We start from the raw sequence: 19,936 nt of genomic DNA on the forward strand, positions 1-19,936 counted from the left end.
GTATAGTTGTCTTCTATATAAGGTGGAGCTTTTATTTCTCTGGAATAGCAGATTATGTAAAAATAAAATTAAATGCAAATAAATAAATAAAACTCTGAACCCATCCACAATACTGGAGTACATAATTTATAACCTTTCATAGGTGCAAGTCACATAAAACGATGGCTGAGGCATAGAATCCTGTGGTATTCCCCCCCCCCCCCCCCCCCGGTAATTACTTTCCTTCTCTTAGACTTGCATCACAATTTGTATTGAATACAGAGTGATATATCCATGTGTGTGCTGGGAAATCTTTAAAAAGAAACTCAGTTCTTCTTTTGTGAAAGTTACAATTCCCATCCCCCCTCCTTTCCACAAAATCTGTGCATTTCTAGATGTCTGTTGAAAAATAATCTTTCTCTAAAATTGCCAGCAAAAATGATTCCTACACAGGGAAGGGGAGGAGCACAAAGAATGCCTAATTAAGCGTACTCTGGATAATCTGGTTCCATATAGAAGCCTGTTATGCTGCTAACCATTATCTATTTAACAACTGGCTTGCAAAATTCTTGAAAACATAACAAAAGCTCACATGAGATGATAGGAGCTCCAGCACATAACTGGGTATACTGTCCCGTCCCCCCTCCCGCATGCAACATTGTAGCTTCTTTTAAAAAAATATGTCTTCAGGGGTGTAGTCCTAAAAGAAATAGTGCAAGGCTCTGCCTTGGAAACAAAAATCCAGAAAGTGCGGCATTATTATTATTATTATTATTATTATTGTGACGGCCATATGGCAGAGAGATTGCCTTGTTTTCTGAAACAAAAATGACAAGAGCAGCAAGCTGCTATATTTTGACCGAAAGCTGGAAATGCATTATGTCTCATTATTATAATTCTTATAATTTATTTTAATGAATTTAAAACTTTTGCTAGTTTTAAATGTACCAGGGTGTCGGCCTGGTCCGACTACACCCCTGCATGTCTGTAGTCAGTCAAGGTGTCAACTTCTGTTCTCTGTGTGCAGAAGCTGACTTGGAATGTTGTGTTTTCTTTATTTCATATTTGATCAAAATATAACAATTTTGCAATACTTTTATACTGTTTAAAATCTATTTTCATTATACATTAATGTAATTTTTTTCCTTTTTTAGAAAATCAAGAAGTCATAGCTATAGTCATAGTGATTCAAGTCATTCCCCTTCACGGTCAAGAAGCAGGTAAGCACTACAACACCATATAAATTCACTTCATTTTTAAGCAGCTGAGACTTGCTGTTGCAAATATAAATGTAGGCATGTATACTTGGTAAAGAGAGCTAATCCAATGTCCATGTGAGGAAATGGATAAGAATATAGTATTCTAATCCTCCCTATCTATCATGTAATTCCTGATTTGCATCTACTGCTATAGGGTGCTATGATAATATCTTGTACAGAAAAATGTGATAGTTACACATGATTATGTTTACATTATTAGTTTCTTGTCAACAAATTTTTTTGAGATTAATCTTTTATATCAGTTCCTCAGTATTTTCATATATTACATTCAGTGCTTCTAAAGCACTATTGCATCAGCCTCCTTACATCTTGTTCTTCTACTTGTTTTGCTATCCTTTCATCTCTGTCTCTGTTATGTACCATAAGTATATATATATATATATAACGTGAATCCCACCCACGAAAGGCTTATCATACTAAACTTAACTTATCGTACTAAAATTGTACAATTGAAGGTTATGGATCTGATAATATCTATGCTAGAAATCTTTGATTCTGAACGAAGTATAGCTCTCATTACTGGACATACAGTGAAATACAAAAATAAAATATAAATAAAATAAGTTAAAAGTGTTAGATACCTAGCATATTTGATAAAAATTATCAATATTGTGTGGTGAACCCAAACTATTACAGCTTTTACTTATTATGCTCATTAGGTCTAGCTCATCACGATCACGGTCATTATCACATTCTCATTCTCCATCTCCATCCCATTCCCGCTCTTATTCTCGCAGTTTAAGTATGAGTAGTGTGTCTTCAGCATCAAGCAGTATTTCACATTCTTCTACAGGATCTGAGTCTGCACCAGATCGAGGTTCTTTCACTGGCATTACTAAGAGAAGTAAGTTATAATTTTTTTTATTTCCATATTGCCTTGTGTATTATTATGCAATATTTTCTCTAGCATGCTGCTATGTTTAGGAGTTGCATTCCAAAATTTTAAGAATCAGAGCTAATTTATAATTAAAATCTTATTTTAATACAAGTTAGCATAAGTGTTTAAATAATTATAATACCAGAATTAACCCTCGTAAATTATTATTTATTAGTATAATTTTCGCCTGAGAATCACAGGCATCCTCAGTACAAAGAGGATGGAACAATAACTGACAATTCCAAAAGGTGCCACCTAAGTAGCTAATGTAACTAAAAAAGGTCATTAAATTTCCTAACTTATTAAAAAATAATAATAATAATAAAAAATAATTAAATTAAAATAAATAAATAATATATGCATAATATATATACACAAAAAAGTTAGGAAAGATTGGCTGATTTAAAAAGTACTATCTCCCACAAAGGGGATAGATGTAGACCATCGGATCTGTTTAAGTTACGAGTGAAGTAAAATTTCATGTTTCTTTATAAAGCCGTTCCATGAGTACCGATTTTTCTGAAGGACTCTTGTCTTGTTCCAATGAACTCTGTCTATTATTGATGGCATTCTCTGCAAGTCCAGACTGTTCAGGGTCGAGGTATTCCATATAAGACTTGTGTTCTTCTAGCCAAATAAAAGCAGATTTTCCTGTTTGTCCAAAATAAGATAATCCACAAGAGCAAGGAATCTGGTAGGCACCTGAATGATTGAGATGTGGAAGCTTGTCCTTTGGAGAAGTGAGAAAGGTGGAGATTTTTCTGATTGGGTGAAAGGCAACAAAAATATTTAGGGTTTTAAAACTTTTGCTATGCATTCACTAATTCCTTGCATATAAGGAATAGGACTTTATAGAGAGTCTTATTTCCAAACAGTCTGCTAGATACGGTAAAGTATTAGTAAAGAAAGCTAAATGTTATTAGAATAATATTCCTAAAGTGCTGTGAGATAGTTCAGGCTATTTCTATCTGCTGAAAATTAAAAGAAGTTTTTAGGTCTCAGAAAGCTCATTGGATTTATTTAAAGGCTAGTAGGTCACTTTTAAATTATCAGCTGTACAAAGCTAAAAAATCTCTATTCCTCTTAAATATAGAAGTTGTTAATATCAGGGAACGCCTTAGAATCTGTATTAGTGGCTGAAACTTAACACTCTTTTGTGCATATCATCAACTTCATACCTAAAGGTTTTTAATGTTTCTCGTGATAAGTTAAAGCGTAAGTTTGATACACTGGTGGGCCGCTCTAGGACCAGTACTAATGTCTGTGATACGGATAGATTAGTTATTAATGTTTCCGGCCGTCCACTAACAGACAATGAACATTTTGTCATTGCTCCGAATAAGGTATCCCTGATGGATTTTTTCACAGCATAGATAGAGGTCTTCGATCCTTATCCCAAAAAATAGCTAACAAGACATGTTTTGAATGTGCAAAAATTCTTTTTAATGCCAAGCCTCCTCGTCCTAATCTCTCTTACTCAGAATTTAAAGCACTGAAATCACTGAAGAATAATAATAATTTAATTATTACAAAAGCTGATAAAGGAAAGGTTGTGGTTATTCAAAATAGAATAGAATATGAGAGAAAAATGTCTCTATTACTCCGAGACTATTCAACTTACAGGCCACTCACATCAGATCCTACCAGTAGTCAATTGAAAAGCCGTAATTCTCTTATAAATAATGTGTCTACACAGATGGGATGAAGATCAAAAGAAAAACTTAAAACCTTCTTTGGTCTTCCAGAAGTTCATAAACTAGGTATTCCGTTAAGACCAGTTGTAGACTGTATAGGTTGTCCCACTTACAAAATTTCAAAATTTTTATCAAATTCACCCACTTCTTCAACTAGAGGAACTGCTACTTATATAAAAAAAATACTTTGGATTTCAAAAATAAAATTTCGGATCTTCATTTGAATGCTTCGAATATTATGAATAGTTTAGATGTTTCATTATTTATTAATGTTCCTTTATCTGACAGCATTGAATTACTGCAACAAGAATTTCCTTCAGACATTGTTAAAATATTTGATATTGTAATACATTCTGGTTATTTTTCCTTTAAAAACAAGTTATATCAGTAAATTGAAGAAACAGCAATGGGCAATCCCCTTTCTCCTGCTATCGCCAACTTCTTCATGGAACACTTTGAACAACGTATTTTTGACAATATTTCACCTAGACCACTCATTGATTCAGATGTGTACATGATATTTTTGCTATCTGGAATGGCTCTTCTTATGAATTACAACAGTTTCTCTTTAAATTAAATGAGCTTCATCCAAGGATCAAATTCACCCTAGAGGAAGAAGTAAATAAACAGTTAGCCTTTTTAGATCTTTTAATTCTTCGCCAACCAGATGGTAACCTACATTTCTCAGTCTATAGGAAGAAGACTCATACAGATCATTATATCCATGCTGAATCTCATCCCCAATCAAAAGGCTGGAACTATTAAAACACTGGTTCATTGGGCCCACTCCTTATGTTCTTCAAATGAATTATTAATGAAAGAATTGCAACATATTTTTCAACTTTTTTATCTAATGGTTATAAGAATTCGTTCATCAGAGAGCTTTTAGAAGTTTTGATATCTCTCCCTCTTCAAATACAGAAGAAATAACATGTATTCCTATTCTCTATTTGTAAGCCATTAGTGAACGCATAGCAAAAGTTTTAAAACCAACTAATATTTTTGTTGCCTTTTGCCCAATCAGAAAAATGTCCACCTTTCTCACTTCTCGAAAGGATAAGCTTCCATATCTCAATCATCCAGGTGTCTACCAGATTCCTTGCTCTTATGGGTTATCTTATTTTGGACAAACAGGAAGATCTGCTTTTATTCGGCTAGAAGAACACAAGTCTTATATTGAATACCTTGAACAGTCTGGACATGCAGAGCATGCCATCAACACTAGACATAGAGTTCATTGAAACAAGACAAAAGTCGGTTCCTCATGGAACAGCTTTATAAAGAAACATGTGAAACTTTACTTCACTCTTCTAACTTAAACAGATCCATTGTTCTTACATCTATCCCCTTTGAGGGAGATAGTACTTTTTAAATCAGCTAATCTTTCCTAACTTTTTTTATGTATATACTGGGGGGGGGGGGGTATTCCCTCCCATGGCTCCTATGGTGTGCCCCTCCCCCCCACAAGTTCTAGACTGGTAGGCCAGTTCTCCTTGAATTGTGATGACTCGAATTTTGAAGACTCGACACTCAGGGTAGCCCGTGATTTTCAAAACGTGACATAAAAAGGCTTATTATTTTATATATATAGGGTAGATATATTATGCATATATTATTTATTTATTTATTATATTTCATTATTATTATTAGTAGTAGTAGTAAGTTAGGAAATTTAATAAGCTTTTTTAGTTATCTTACGTGGCACCTTTTGTAATCGTCAGTTATTGTTCCATCAGCTTTGTACTGAAGATGCCTGTGATTCTCAGGCAAAAATTATACTGATAATTTATGTTAGTTAATTCTGGTATTATAATTATTTAAATATGCCTACAAATGGTAATTCCATATTGAAAAAAAAAAAATTAACATAGTGTTATTTTGTCATATGATATAACATAATTACTTTGAACATTATAGAACAGTGATAGAGAATATTCAGAAGTTATGTAATCAAAAATTTTAGTTTGGTAATCCTCATCATTCTACCAACACCCTGGACCTTTTCTTGACCAGCTGTCTTCTTAGCAACTCTGACCATAACTTGATAACTTGTCTATGTTGCTTTTCTACAGATTGACCTTCTCTCAGCAGTTCTTAGCTGCACAGCCTATGATATTTGGTGCCATTTGGGATTTTTGTGCCACTTTTCCATAGTTTGATGATTGTTGCCTCCAATTTCTTGATCCAAGTACTTTCTTCAATCCCTTCCATGTGAGGCACCTGTTCATGGTGTTGGTGTGTGTGTGGGGGGGGGGGATACTTGCCCTTTTTGTTCTTATTCTTTGCTTTTTCTTCTGCGCTATGCTTTTCCTATATTTTTCACTCTTTCTCTCCTGAGTCATCTTTACTATCCTGTCTTCCAGACACCTTGCTGGGGGGAGGTACTGATTTTCCCAGCCAGGATCAATCAGCTAGTGGACTTGCCTGCAAGGGGCAAGGATGTTGCAGTAAGTCTTCTTCCCCATGGTCCAGGACAGCGGCAAGGCTTGCTGTGGTGTCCATATAACGTCTTGGGTTCCACTTCCAAGTGCAGTCATTGCCAATGTGAGTATTCATTTGTAGGTGGGAAGGGGTTGGATTCAGCACCAGAGCTGAATCCAACTTCTCCTGAGAATGAAACGTCTTCATCCTCTTGTTTATCAGGGCTTCAGTAAGCCCCAACCAAGTACAGAAACCATAGAAACATCAACAGAAACTCAAAGCAAGAGACAAAAAAACATCTAAATCTGCAACAATTACACTACTGTTCCTAATTATACAGTCAGCAAGTGAATGTCCAATTGGAAAAATGTCACCCTTCTTCATTCAGAAGAGTTTGGAAGGGTTGGCAGGATCTCCAAAAAATGTAAAGAAACTGCATTCAGGAGATATCCTTACTTAAGCAGCTACAGTAGCACAATCAGAAAATTACTCCATACAGCATCTGTCAGGAGAATATCAAATACATTTATCCCTCACAAAACTTTAAACATTTCTGGAGATGTAATGTAGTGGGACCTCCTTGATCTTCCTGATTGAAGAGATATGTTCTGAAATCAAGTACCAAGGAGTGACAGCCAAAAGAAGAATAGTGATAGATGGGCATCTGGTTCCCACTAGAAACATCGTCCTTAACAAACCAAAATCACCAACATCTATGTAGGATATTTCAACTGTCCAGTAAGACTATATCCCAAACCCCTTATGGTGCTTTGAATATCAGAAATATGATCATTCTCAAACTGCTTGCCATGGCTCTACTATTTGTGCCCAATTTTGCAGAACATGGAAATATACCAAAATGCTCTAATTGTGAGGGAAACTACCTGTCATACTCCTGAGCTTGCCAGAGGTGGAAGGATAAAAAGGAGATACAAAACTTAAAAAGAGATCAGTGCATCATATACTAAGAGGTGTATCCAAAAATAATAGCAACAATATCTGCTAAACCCTCTTACATTGAGAAGGCAACTGTAAAGAAAGTTTCAGTTAGGACATTGACATGGATGTCAATTCCACTTCCTGATACCTACAAAATCCGTGAAAGATATGATTTGCTCGTTATCTCCATTGATAGAATGAAAGAGAGAAATCATTATGGACTCGCTCTTGAAGTTATGCCAAAAAGGGTTTCAATACATGAAAATCCTCTTATTAAAAAAAAATGTGCACCACAGAAGATCGATGATATGCATTCAGACCTTTTATTAGATGATCCATCAACAGATAAGTGCATGGGTACTGCTACTCCCCCCCCCCCCCAACCTCAAGAAGATAAACAATCAATATACCAAGTGCCCTAGAGTGGAATTTGAACAATGTCTTGATATTTTTTCAGAAAAAGAAATGAACACACTGACCATCCACAGTTCTCAAGACAACCCAGTTTAGCCTCTGGTGAGTTAAATTGGGTTGTCTTGAGACGTATAAGTTTATCTACAAGAATTACAATCTCTAGCAATGGAATCGAAAGCATTTTCATAATCCACAAACAGCAAATGTAAAGAAGAGTTAAATTCACCCGACTGTTCAGTTATTATTCTTAAGGTGTTAATGTGATCTATACATGATCTATTTGGCCAACCAGACTGCTCTCTTCTCATGCTCTCATCTAAAATATTAAAGATTCTTGAATAAATTTGCAGAAAATTTTGATAATGACACTTCTCTTAACTTTTTTATTTAAAGTCTTATATTTATCTTTAAGTTCATTTTCCTTTTGGAGAATATCTCTTGCACATAATTTCATCTTTATTTTTTTCCTTTCATTCACTAGTCTCCAAGTTTCCATCGATAATCATTCTTCTTTCTCTCTTTTAGCATATCCTAAAACATGTTCTGCTGAATCATTAAGGACTTTTTTACCTTTTTCAATTTAGCATCTATATCATTATTCTTCATGCTCCTCCAATTATTACTGTTTCCCAAATCTCCTTTCTGTGGTATTTTTACTATTATTCCTGTATTTCAATCCCTAGGAAATGTCTGTTTATTCCTAGATATCCTGGAATAGTGGGAGAACATATCAGTGATTGTTTTCATGTCAGATTTTAGAACCTCTGCCATGGCATCATCATGTCCTGCTGCTTTCTTATTTTTCCTTTCTTTAATAGCTTTTTTTCTTATCTCCAATTTAGATGGTAGGCTGGTATGAATTTTTAATTCATTTACTCTTTTTTTTTTTTTTATTTCTGTTTGTATTCTATCACTGTTATTGTGCAAGATTTGACAAAAGTGTTGTCTGCATCTTTTCAATTGTTCTTTTGTTGACACTAGAATTTTTACATTGAGATCATTCACTCGGACATTCTTTTGCATGATTTTTTAATACTTATAATATGCATGACTTATAATACTGTTTAACTCTGTACTGTTATACTTGTCTGCAGCTTGTTGTGCCCTCGATGCCATTTCTTCAAGCTGTTGCCTTTATCTTTTCTAGCACTTCTCTTAACTTTTTTTATTTAAAGTCTTATATTTGTCTTAAATTTCATTTTCCTTTTGGGGAATATTTTTTGCACATAGTTTCAGCTTTATTATTATTTTTTTTTCCCCTTTCATCCACTAGTTTCCATCAATAACCATTCTTCTTTCTTTCTTTTTAGCATATCCTAAAACATGTTCTACTGTATCATTAAGGACATTTTTACCTTTTTCTATTTAACCTCGATATCATCATTCCTTATATCCCCCCCCCCCCTTTCAAAATTAATATCCATATTTTCCTTTAATTTTATTTAAACTCATTGCAGATTCCTGCAATGAAAATATCAAATTTTCATCTATTAAATGTTTCTCTCTGATGATTTTTTCGAATATATAACTGCATATGTCCTCTGTCCAAAAAGAAACCAAACTTTTGATAGAAAATAAATCACAGGCCAATTATAATTATTCGGTCATTTATTTCAATCAATATACTCTCCCTCAGCTTTGATACAACGTTTGGCACGGTCAATTAATTTGTTAAATGAGTTTTTTATATCAGTTTTTGGGATACTGTTGAGGGTCATGGTTACTGCTGGTTGAATGTTTTCAGTGGTGTCGTATTGCTTTCCTGTCACAAGCAAATGAAGTCGAGGGAAGAGAAAGAAGTCGCATGGTGCTAAATCAGGTGAATACGGCAAGCGAGCCAACAAACAAACTTGGTTTTTGCTCAAAAACTGTCTCACAATGTTCGAGCGATGAGATGGTGTATTATCGTGCAAAAGGGACCAGCTGCCTGCATCACAATTTCATGCCATACGTGACGAATTTTCGCTATCAATCGCTTCAAAACTTCAAGATAAAACTCACCATTGACTGTTTGGCCAGGTAGAACGAATTCTTTGTGGATAATGCCCTTGGAATCATAGAAACAAATCTGCATTGTCTTTACTTTTGACTTCTCCAAACGACTTTTTTCGGATGCCCCTTTTCTGCTGGTCTCCACTCAGCACTCTAGTGCTTTGTTTCGGGCTCATCGCCAGTTACAATCGTTATGAGCAGTTTTTCAATTCGATAAATTTTTTGGTCGTCAGTCAACTTGTGGGGAACAAATTGAAAATTCAATTTACTAAGGCTCAAACTCTCGGTCAAAATGTTGTGCACAGTTGATTTTGGAATCCCCAAATCATCTTCAATCAATCTCACGGATGATTTCGGGATTTCTTTGATAAAATCACACACCTTTTGGATGTTAACTTCGCTTACGCCAGTTTTTGGACTGCCTGGCTTTTCGTCATCCTCAAGCTTCTCACGACCACTTTAAAATCGCTTAAAACCACTCGTAAACTTGAGTAAGGGATAAGCATTCATCACCGTATGCTTTTTGAAGCATTTGATGCGTTTCGGTAAAACGTTTACCAAGTTTAACGCAAAAGTCAGTCGCAGCTCTGTTTGAAACTCGTTTTCTGGCCATTCTTTAAAACACACTTACTCTTGGCACTATAACTCGGCTTCTAATGAAACAAATTTGGCTTGACACAAATGTGTCAAGCCAAAAAGATACAACAGGTGGTGCCACTAGTTTCTTCTATTTTCAAAAAGTTTGGTTTCTTTTTGGGCAGAGGATGTAGATCTTATTATTAGGTGATCTGAGCCAATCTCAGCTCAGAACAAGGTGGTTTCCTGTTGCCTTCCTTGTCCAGCAATAGCATTCTAAAGAGGTTTGGTGTGCTAGCCATTTCTCATTTTCATAATTATCCACCTATCATGATATCCTTCACATTGTCACTTATGGGCAATCTTCTGCTGATCTGGATGAATGTTGTTGCTAACCCAACAAACTACTGTCTGTAACTTATTTAATGGCAGTTAAATCTCGCCATGTCACATCCCTGTCATTGGAAATATGTGACTCTTTATAGATATAGCTATGTCACTTGGATATCTTAACACTTCCTGTTGGTAGATATCATCCCATTGTGTGCAGCTGACGATTTACAGGTTTCCCAGTTTATTTGCAGCTAACCTCTGCATCCATATGCCATTCCCTTCTCTGCAACATTTATAGATATAAATTTTTGCTGTGTCTGCTGGCATACTTTGCAGCTTTCTTCAGCTGAATGCTTCCTGTTTCTATTTCTGAAATTTTTTTTCTGCATTTACAGTATCTACGTTGGTTAGACATACTTTTTAGGAAATGACAACATATACTAAATTATTAATTATAAAAACTAATTAATAACTACCTATATTCCTCTTGATATCTCAGCTCTATTTCAATGAACTCAGGCTGTTTCATTTGGCAAGGAAAATTCTACGAACAGATAGAGAGGACAGCCATAGGTTCTCCACCCCTGGCCAACTTCTTTATCGAGACCTTTGAAGAAAAAGCCTTAAACTCTGCCCCACATAAATCCATTGTTTGGCTATGCTATGTGGATAATGTGTTTGCCATTTGGCTGCATGGCCTAGATACACTCCACAATTTCTCAACACCCCAGGATCCAGTTTATCTTGGAAAAGGAAAACAACAATGGTTTCCCTTTCCTAGACACTGATTACATGCCAGCCTCATGAATCGCTGGCTTTCTCTGTTCACACAAAACCTACACGTACAGACAGATACGTTCACCAGCAGTCACACCACCACCCCCTCCCAAAAATATGGAATTATAAAAACCTTATATTATTATTAAGAGAGGCCTCCAGGGAGTCAGGGACTCATGGAGGGAGGCCACATACTACACACGAGCTATCATACTTATTCTTGAATTCATTCACACTGCTTGCACGCACTACATCGAATGGAAATCCATTCCAATCATGCACCACCATATGAGAGAAAAATCTAGCCCTCATCCCCTTCTTAGTGGCATTCATTCTCAGCTTCCAAGGATGCCCTCCTGTCCATTCCCCACAAATTTAAAAGTCTCAATCATATCATCTCTCTTTCTCCTGTTTGCAGTCTACAAATTCTCAATCTGTCTTCATAATCAGTATTTCACAATCCTGATATCATTTTTAACACTGTCCTTTGCATTCTTTCCAATATATCAGAATCACAACAGAAACCAGGAGACAAGCTGCACACAATAGTCCAAGTGAGATCTTATCAAGGCCTTGTAAAGAGGCAAAATGACATCCTTATCTTTACATGTGAACATTAGCAGCACTGCAATTATCTTTTGAGTTGCATTTGCATTCTTTGCTACATGGCCCTTAAACTTAAACTTCCTATTTACTAACACTCCAAGATCCCTAGCCTCATCAGTTCTTCTAGCATAATCCCACCAATATAATACAGCATTGGATATCTAATTATGCCAAAGTGCATGACTTTGCATTTACTGACATCCATTTCCCCATGCCTACTTTCCATCCTATTCAAATAATTCTACAAGTATTGCATATCAGCAGCATTCCTGATTAATTACCCTACCTATCTTTGCATCATCAGCAAATAACTGTATGTTGTTTGTCAAATAATTCCCGATATCATTAATGTACAGATTGAATAACAGTAGACCAAGCACTGATCCTTGTGGTACACCACTAGTTACCATAAATCTTGCATCCCCCCCATATACAACTTTTTGATACATCAGTCAGAGCCTTCCTCTTATCAATGCTAATATTCTATAATCCAAACCCATATTCTCCAATTTATGCAACAGTCTACCATGCTGTATTCTGTCAAACACCTTAGCACTGTCTTTGCCCTTGTCTAGTTCATTGATAACATTGTTATAGAACGTGAGCAAGTTGCTAAAACATGACCTTCCCTTAATAAAGCCATGTTGCTCATTGCAAAGTAGAGATTCGCTGTCAACACATTTCAGAATGCAAGCCCTAACCAATTTTTCCAAAATCTTCACCACTACTCCTGAGATACTAATTGGTTGATTGTTGGATACATCGGTCTTAGCACCACCCCTTGTACAATGGAATTACCATACATTCTTTCCCAAACTTTAACAAATTTGGGTGCATGAGACTGTCCCAAATTTGGGAAGCATACATTCTAAGATCGTCCGGCCAACAGCCAAGACTAATTTAATTTAGCCCACTAGAGGTACCTTTTTGGACTCTAGGACCATCTTCAGTTGCTCTTTCTTCAGCCTCATTTGCTAGTGTAAGTGCCTGCATGTAGATATCATTGTTTTGTGATCCCTGAAGATGGCAATGTAACATTGCCAAAATATAGGTACTTATTAATTAAAGTTTTTTTATAATTAATAATTTAGTATACTTAATATGAAAAAATTAGAAGTACTTGCAATATCTTTTCAACTCTTTTCTACTCTCAGCTCTTCAAATCCAATCAGTGTCCCATCTCAACCAAAGCTGTTTTGAATAGTATCCTAAACAGCTTTGCATTTGGATCCCAGCAACACGATAGTCTTCCTCTGTAATATTCCATCTTGAATGCTTATTTAACCAGAATCTCTTCATTTTTCCAAATGTCCAAGCCATCTCAATCTGTAAATCTTGATATCATAGTGGGATCTATTCAGTTGATGTTGCTTTCTTTTTTTCTCTTTTAGAGTTCTGAAAGATTATTATTATTATGTGACACCTCCAGGAAGTCCAAAGACTCATCAAAGGAGAGTGTGCCAACAGCATCGAATGATTGATTCCCTTCCAACTACTAACCATGCTCAAGCTTGCTTAACTTTTTGCAAGCCATTAGTAGCAGAGGCTCTACCATTCGACCAACCTTTGATGTCAATAATCAAGGTGAATGAACAAGGTCCAGCAGAGGTAAGTGCCATGAGGTATAATGCTAATTAAGCATTATACCTCATGACAAGTTGATTCTATCTCCATTATATAGCCCCACTTAACAGCATTGCAAGCAACAGCTGAAGTCACGCATAGCGTGAGGACGACGAAGCAGTTCTTCTGCAGGAGCCAATAAAATGAGGCATGCGGTCACGAGGAAATTACAGAAGTAGCATGATGTACATTTTCGAAAAAGACCAATGAAATGGTGGAGACGAGATGAGAGATTTCCTTCGCGATTCGAATGAAAGAAAAACGATGCCGTTAAGTTCCCTATTCACAATGTAGCTGATTTTCATACTAAATTTATTATAACTTATTCAATTTAGTAAGGGAATATAGCAGACTTGTATTGGATTTATTTAAGAGGACATCATATATTCATCATGAATTGAATATCTCTTATTCTGATATCAGGCCTAATGCCAGCCTTTCATAATGTGATCCATATATTATATATTTTAATTATCTACAAAACTTTAAGAGTCGTCTGTTATGCTCAAAGTTTTTGTTCAACATAAAACTGGTTTATTGATTGTCGGACGTATTTCTGTTTTAATTTTGTTTGAAAGAATTGTGGAAGGTAATAAATGATGTAGTGAATAATGAATGATAAGATCTGCTTGATAGATCTTGATTTCTATACTGATTTTGCTCTCTTGAGTAATTAATATTGCCAGGAAATGTTTTTAAATTTCTGGTTACCAGTAGTAAACTGTTGTTTACTACTAGTAACCAGTAGTAAACAACAATTGCCAGTACCAGTAATAAACTACTGGAAACAACAACTCCCTTAGTTGTTGTTTCTACATAGTTTGTTTTTCTTTTTCTTTTTCTTTTTTTAGCTGATTTCTAATCCTAGTTTTCAACAGCAATTTCAAGTTTTCTGATTGTATTTTAATGTCTCTCAAGATTTTCACCAACAAGCCCAATATCTCCTAATATTGTTGTTCTACATATTTTTTACAGCTGAACATGCAAAGAAAATATTGCAGAAGAGCACTCCAAAGCCTCCACCACCATCTAGAGATACCCAAGAACGAGGGAAAGAAAAAGAGTATGACAAGAACAGAGAAACTAAAGATCATAGAGAGAAATTTCCTGAGATTTCCCAGTTATCTGGTCATGAGAAGCCTTTAGAAGATATAGTTAGAACTCCTCATAGCGTGCCTCAGCTATCTACAAAATTGACAAAAGAGCCCATTAAACAAACAGTGCATAAACAACAGATAAAGTTAACTCTTCTAAATAAGGTGAGCTATGATTATTGAACTTTATAAATTAACTTTTAGAGCACGTATTTAAGGCATTTCTTTATGAAGGAAAAAGCACATTGATCTAAAAACGTTTTCAATGATAGGTGGATGGATTGGGGGGGGTCTCTCTAACTACAACAGTAGCATCGATCTCGCAAACTTCCTTGATGAGTTTCTTGCATTTCATCCCCTCCCTCAAAGATACGAGTAAATAAAACCAAAAGATTTTTATTTACTTTACAGTATATGTTTCTCATTCCAACAATTTTCTCATTATGCTGTTTATAGGGGTTGTTTTAATTTATGACAAAGAACAAAACATGTAAATGACAGGAGTGCATTAATTTACCTTTTGTTTTTATTTTATGTTACCTAATACAAATAATGTTTTGATTTAATTTCTTCTTATGATCATTGTAGTATTATTATTTATATATACTCATACTAATTACTATCTCTGATAGCATGAACATCATGAGAAAATTCAGATTATATTATTATCTCCTTATGCTTCTTTTTCACCGAACATCTCTAGAAAGGGAATCCTAGTAGTCTTGTTACTTTGCCCTCTCTTTTTGCAAAGTGAGCTGCACTGACTTGCCTGAACAGAATCATTTGATTATGTTCAGGGCTTGCCTTCAAGTACTGCAGTAAATCTTCTTTCTAGGAGGGCATTTACTGCAACAACCTAGAGACAGGATCCAAGTCATGGCTTGTTGCAATGCTTATGTGGCATCTGGAGCAGTCAGGGCATTATATTTCTGAGCAGTCATTGCTTTGTAGATAGTGGGTGTCCATGTGTGTCGTTCCTTGGTGGGCATGGAAACTGAATTCTCTCTTCATTTGAGAATGATTCTTTCATTCTCCAGTTTATCAAGTCCTTCAGGGTCCTGATATGAAAGCATATCAGGCAGTTTGATATATGCCTTTCATAAGATACCCCTCGACTATCTCCCAAACATTGCTAACATTACTTCCCTTGCAAATGTTATGTCACCGCTTCAAGCTGCCTCCTTAGCTTTTCATAACAATCTCTCCTATAATTCTATATTAATTCTTTCTTTCTTTATTGATCTGCATTTTACAATCTAATCCATCAAACTGAATGATCACACTATCCTCAGTTCAGAGGCAGTGTGGTTACCTAAGTTGTGAACTTATGATCCTATGACCAGATCCAATACTCTTAACCCCCCCCCCCCCAAGTCCTCCTCAAAGTAATTATCTCTTAGTAGGAGAACAAATTCCATTTTCTTTCGATCATGTGAACATTTCTCCTTCCAATCTCTGTGACCATGGAGAAGTTACTAATCCAAGACAAATGAACTGCTTCCCACATCTCTCTCATCCTGATACCCTATTACTCTTTTTGGCTGGAATTAATCTGCTATCATGAGAATTACCACATCTCATCCTATTCTATTTATCTTCCCTGATTCTGACAATACCACATCCCTCACATTCTCTCCCTGCAACTATATCTACTTTCAGCCAAGTTTCAATAATGCCTATAATTTGGTATTATTAGACTTCGGAATTGGTTGTGCCGACCAGTACCAAAAATTCTTCCCTTTTATTTCGGTATCCCCTTAGAACCACAACTACCTTTACATCATATATTGACTATCCTGTTCAATCTTGTCATTTGAGAGACTAAATTTCTCATTTTTTGGTCATAGTCACTTTTTGACTATGACCAAAAAACCTCCCCCACACATGCACATTACTACAACCACTATAGCTCCAGTTTTCCTGACTGCACCTCACCATTTTTTCACTGATCTTGATCCCTAACTCCAAATCCACATAAACACATTACATTGCTGTGTGGTGTCTTGGGGTTTGTACAATGTTGAAATGTTGTTGTTGACTTGCAGCAGAATTAAAAAAAAAGACCTAGAAAGTTTACAGTATACAATGCCTGAAGAGTTGTATAAATCTACAACTTCTAATAAAGGAATGGAATGGAAACCCTAGAAATGTCCTCAAAAAGTGATCACTGTTGTTTATTATCTTTAAAAAAAATACTCAAATTAATAACCATTAAATATGAAAGTGGATTTAATATGCAGTAGTTCCTGTAACAAAAAGAGTTTCAGTAGAACATCAAGTATATGTGTATTAGTGTATCTTCCTCCTGGTTGGTTTTGTTTATATAGACTGAAAAACTGCAGATATCCATGAGGCTGTTATATTATAGGATAGCAATATATATGATGAAGGAAGACTTTTGAATTCTATTTCTACAGTGAATTTAATTTTGGAATGAATAGAATTAATTATTTAAAGAAAAACATTTGAAATCAGAAAACATAGGAAAACATTCTGAATTGCAAAACAGTCATCCACACACCGAGATAATATGAAAGGACAGGAGTGAAAATTTTCAGGATATGCTGTTCAAAATGTCCTATGTAATTGCTAGAGAGAACTCACTGCAGCTCCTCCAGTTTGTCAAATTTGTGACATACATGACAAACATCTGCTATTAATATCAAATCCAAATAATTTCGTGATGTCAGGAAGAAAATCTTTTAATGATGATAATTGTAATATATCTATTAATAGAATATTAGTGGAATGAGAAAATACATTCAGGTTGATAAATGATCAGTAAGCAACAAAGCAGTATCAGAGATTTTGTTCTTGAAACACTCAGTTATTTCTCCTCTCTAATAAATAGAAGAAGGAGAATTACCATTAAAGATAAGAAGGGCTTTACACAAGATATTTGGCCAGTAGATAAAAACTATAATTCACTACAGGTTTAAGTAACACATTTTTATGTACTTTAGAAAGAAAGTCTTACAGCCCAGGAGGTCTAGCATATTGAACATAGATTTTTTTTTTTTTAAACCATTTTTTTCCTTTAAGTTTGGACTTCATCTAAAAGGGTGTATAATTTGTTAATTTAGGATTGTGTAAGATCTCTGGAAATGCAGCAATAAATAGAATGTAAAGTCATTCAAGTGAGAAAGAGCTAAAATGTTATTTCCACTTTAAAGCAAGAAGTGTAGCAGATAAATAAGCAGCTTTAAAATGAATATCACTACCAGTGAAATTCATTTAGAAGGAATAAGGAATGTTTTAAGAGCCTTAATTTGATATCAAAATGAAAATCTGTTACTCAAATTCTTTTAGCAGCAACAGCATACTGTGAAGACCTTTGGATACTCTTGAAATCTATTCATTTTGTTAAAGGCTGACCAGAGACACCAGTCATAGTTTCTTTGGGAAAAAATGAGGAGCAAGGTTGATGATCCATTTTATTTTTCAGTAAATGAAATTTATGAATGGATCATTGCCCTGACTCTTCATCTGATCTAAGTGAATTACTATGAACATCACTAACCCACCTTTAGCAAATGATGAGATTTCTGAATTGTCAATGTCTTCAGTATGCTATTTGTCCTAAAAGAATTACAGTAATGGATTTTCTTTAAACAGTATCAAACTTATCAGGGAACAAGACTGGTCCTGAGTTCAGAGGTAACAATGCATTGGTTTTTGAAACTTAAAAAGCTTCTTGACTTCATGAACCAGATATATATCAGAAGAGGTCTGATTATATACACACAACATAGGCTCAAATAGATCCAAAGAATTTCTGACAGTAGGTAGAAATTAATTGTGCTCCTCTGTAATATTTTATAAAATGTTACTCTGTTCATACATTTGGTTATTTAAACCAAAAGTTTATTTAAGATGTTTTTGACAAATAACCTCTATGTAGGATATAAATATTATGAAAGAGGAAGATGTATTCTCTTATCTTTATTATTATTGTGTATGCTCCTCAAAGGCAGCCAAAGAACTAATTGAGGGAGGACTATATTAGTCATAGTTAAATACCTATTATACTTCTCTTTGAACATTTTCAACAAAGATGTGTTCACAATATCAAGTGGTGGTGGTCTATTCCAAACACACTCACCATATGCTACAAAAACTGATTTCATGTGGTTCTTGACAACTTTCCTAGTTTTGAGATGATCCTGAAGATCAGATTCTCTCCATCTGTAATGATACATAAAATTCACCGCCAGTTTTCATCTCTTGTTCATCTTTCTTTGGATCATTTCAAATATCAGCCATTTCCTTGGAACCCACTTCAACATATCTACAAACAGTAATCCACATATGATTTTATCAAAGTCTCGTGAAGTGGATAAATGGAAAAAATAACTTCCTTTTATAGCTTAATGTTTCCTAGTGATTTAACCATTATAGTAATGTGGTGGCAACTATCTACTTTAACATCCAAGTCTCTAGCTTCGTTGCCTACATTTAACATCTGCCAATAGAATTAGTTTAAGCCACCCTGCAGAGATTTTACATCAGATATGCAACTGGATAGCTCTCTAATTGATCACCAGTGTTAGGAACAATGGCTCAAGTACAGAACTCTGTAGTACATCATTGGTCACTTTTTCTCTTAGTACCTCCATAGCAACACTTTCCAATACTTGTCAGTCAGTCACTCTCCTATTGATCTTTCACAAGATTATTTTGCATACCCATCCTTTTGAATGTATGAGTACCAGTATGAGTTGGTTTTCTATATATTGAGAACTGTAAGCTACCATTTGATTGATGTAGAATGAGAACATTCAGAAATGGAAGTTATTATTACGTGTCATCCAGTTGTTTTTGACTCTTGGTGATTCTGTGAACAATGGCTCTCCATCCCACTCAGCCTCTTGTCCTTTCTTTCAGTAATTGTAATTCAAGTTGGTAAGTTCTTTTATGTTGTCCATCCAACTCTTTTGTAGTCTTCCTCTTCTTCTCATTCCCTCGAGCCTTTTCCAATGATTCATCAGCTTGCATAATATGACCAAAGTACACCAGCTTCTGGTGATCATTGCCTCCACGGAGCATTCTGTCTTTATCTTCTCTAAAACCTTCTTATTGGTCATTCTTGCATCCATGGAATTCTTAATAGTCTCTTTCACACTCATAATTCAAGTGAATCAGTTTGCTTTCTGTATTTCTTCTTAATAATCCATCTTTCACATCCATGCACCATTACTGGAAATACCATTGCTATGACAATTCTAACTTTGTGGCCTTACATCTCTATTTTTCATAGTCAGGTTTAACATTGCTTGTTTCCCCCCCATAACTATCCTTTTAATTTCATCTTCACATTATTTCTGATTCTGG

The 19,936-nt window shown here is 35.2% G+C and overlaps 1 protein-coding gene across 5 annotated transcripts in view; it reads left to right on the forward strand.

Moving 5' to 3' along the window:
• LOC150109825 (uncharacterized) overlaps window positions 1–19,936 on the forward strand; it is a 441,768-nt gene that overhangs the window by 381,593 nt on the left and 40,239 nt on the right. For all 5 annotated transcript variants that reach the window (XM_090414208.1, XM_090414244.1, XM_090414315.1 and 2 more), the window contains 3 exons: window positions 1,134–1,199; window positions 1,919–2,103; window positions 14,487–14,770. In XM_090414208.1, coding sequence (XP_090270334.1) covers window positions 1,134–1,199; window positions 1,919–2,103; window positions 14,487–14,770 — 535 coding nt within the window. The remainder of the gene's footprint in view (window positions 1–1,133; window positions 1,200–1,918; window positions 2,104–14,486; window positions 14,771–19,936) is intronic.

Source organism: Typopeltis vanoorti, chromosome 1 (assembly GCF_054136105.1).
Source record: "Typopeltis vanoorti isolate ZY-2024b chromosome 1, IOZ_Tvanoo_1.0, whole genome shotgun sequence".
Taxonomy (NCBI): Eukaryota; Metazoa; Arthropoda; class Arachnida; order Uropygi; family Thelyphonidae; genus Typopeltis; species Typopeltis vanoorti.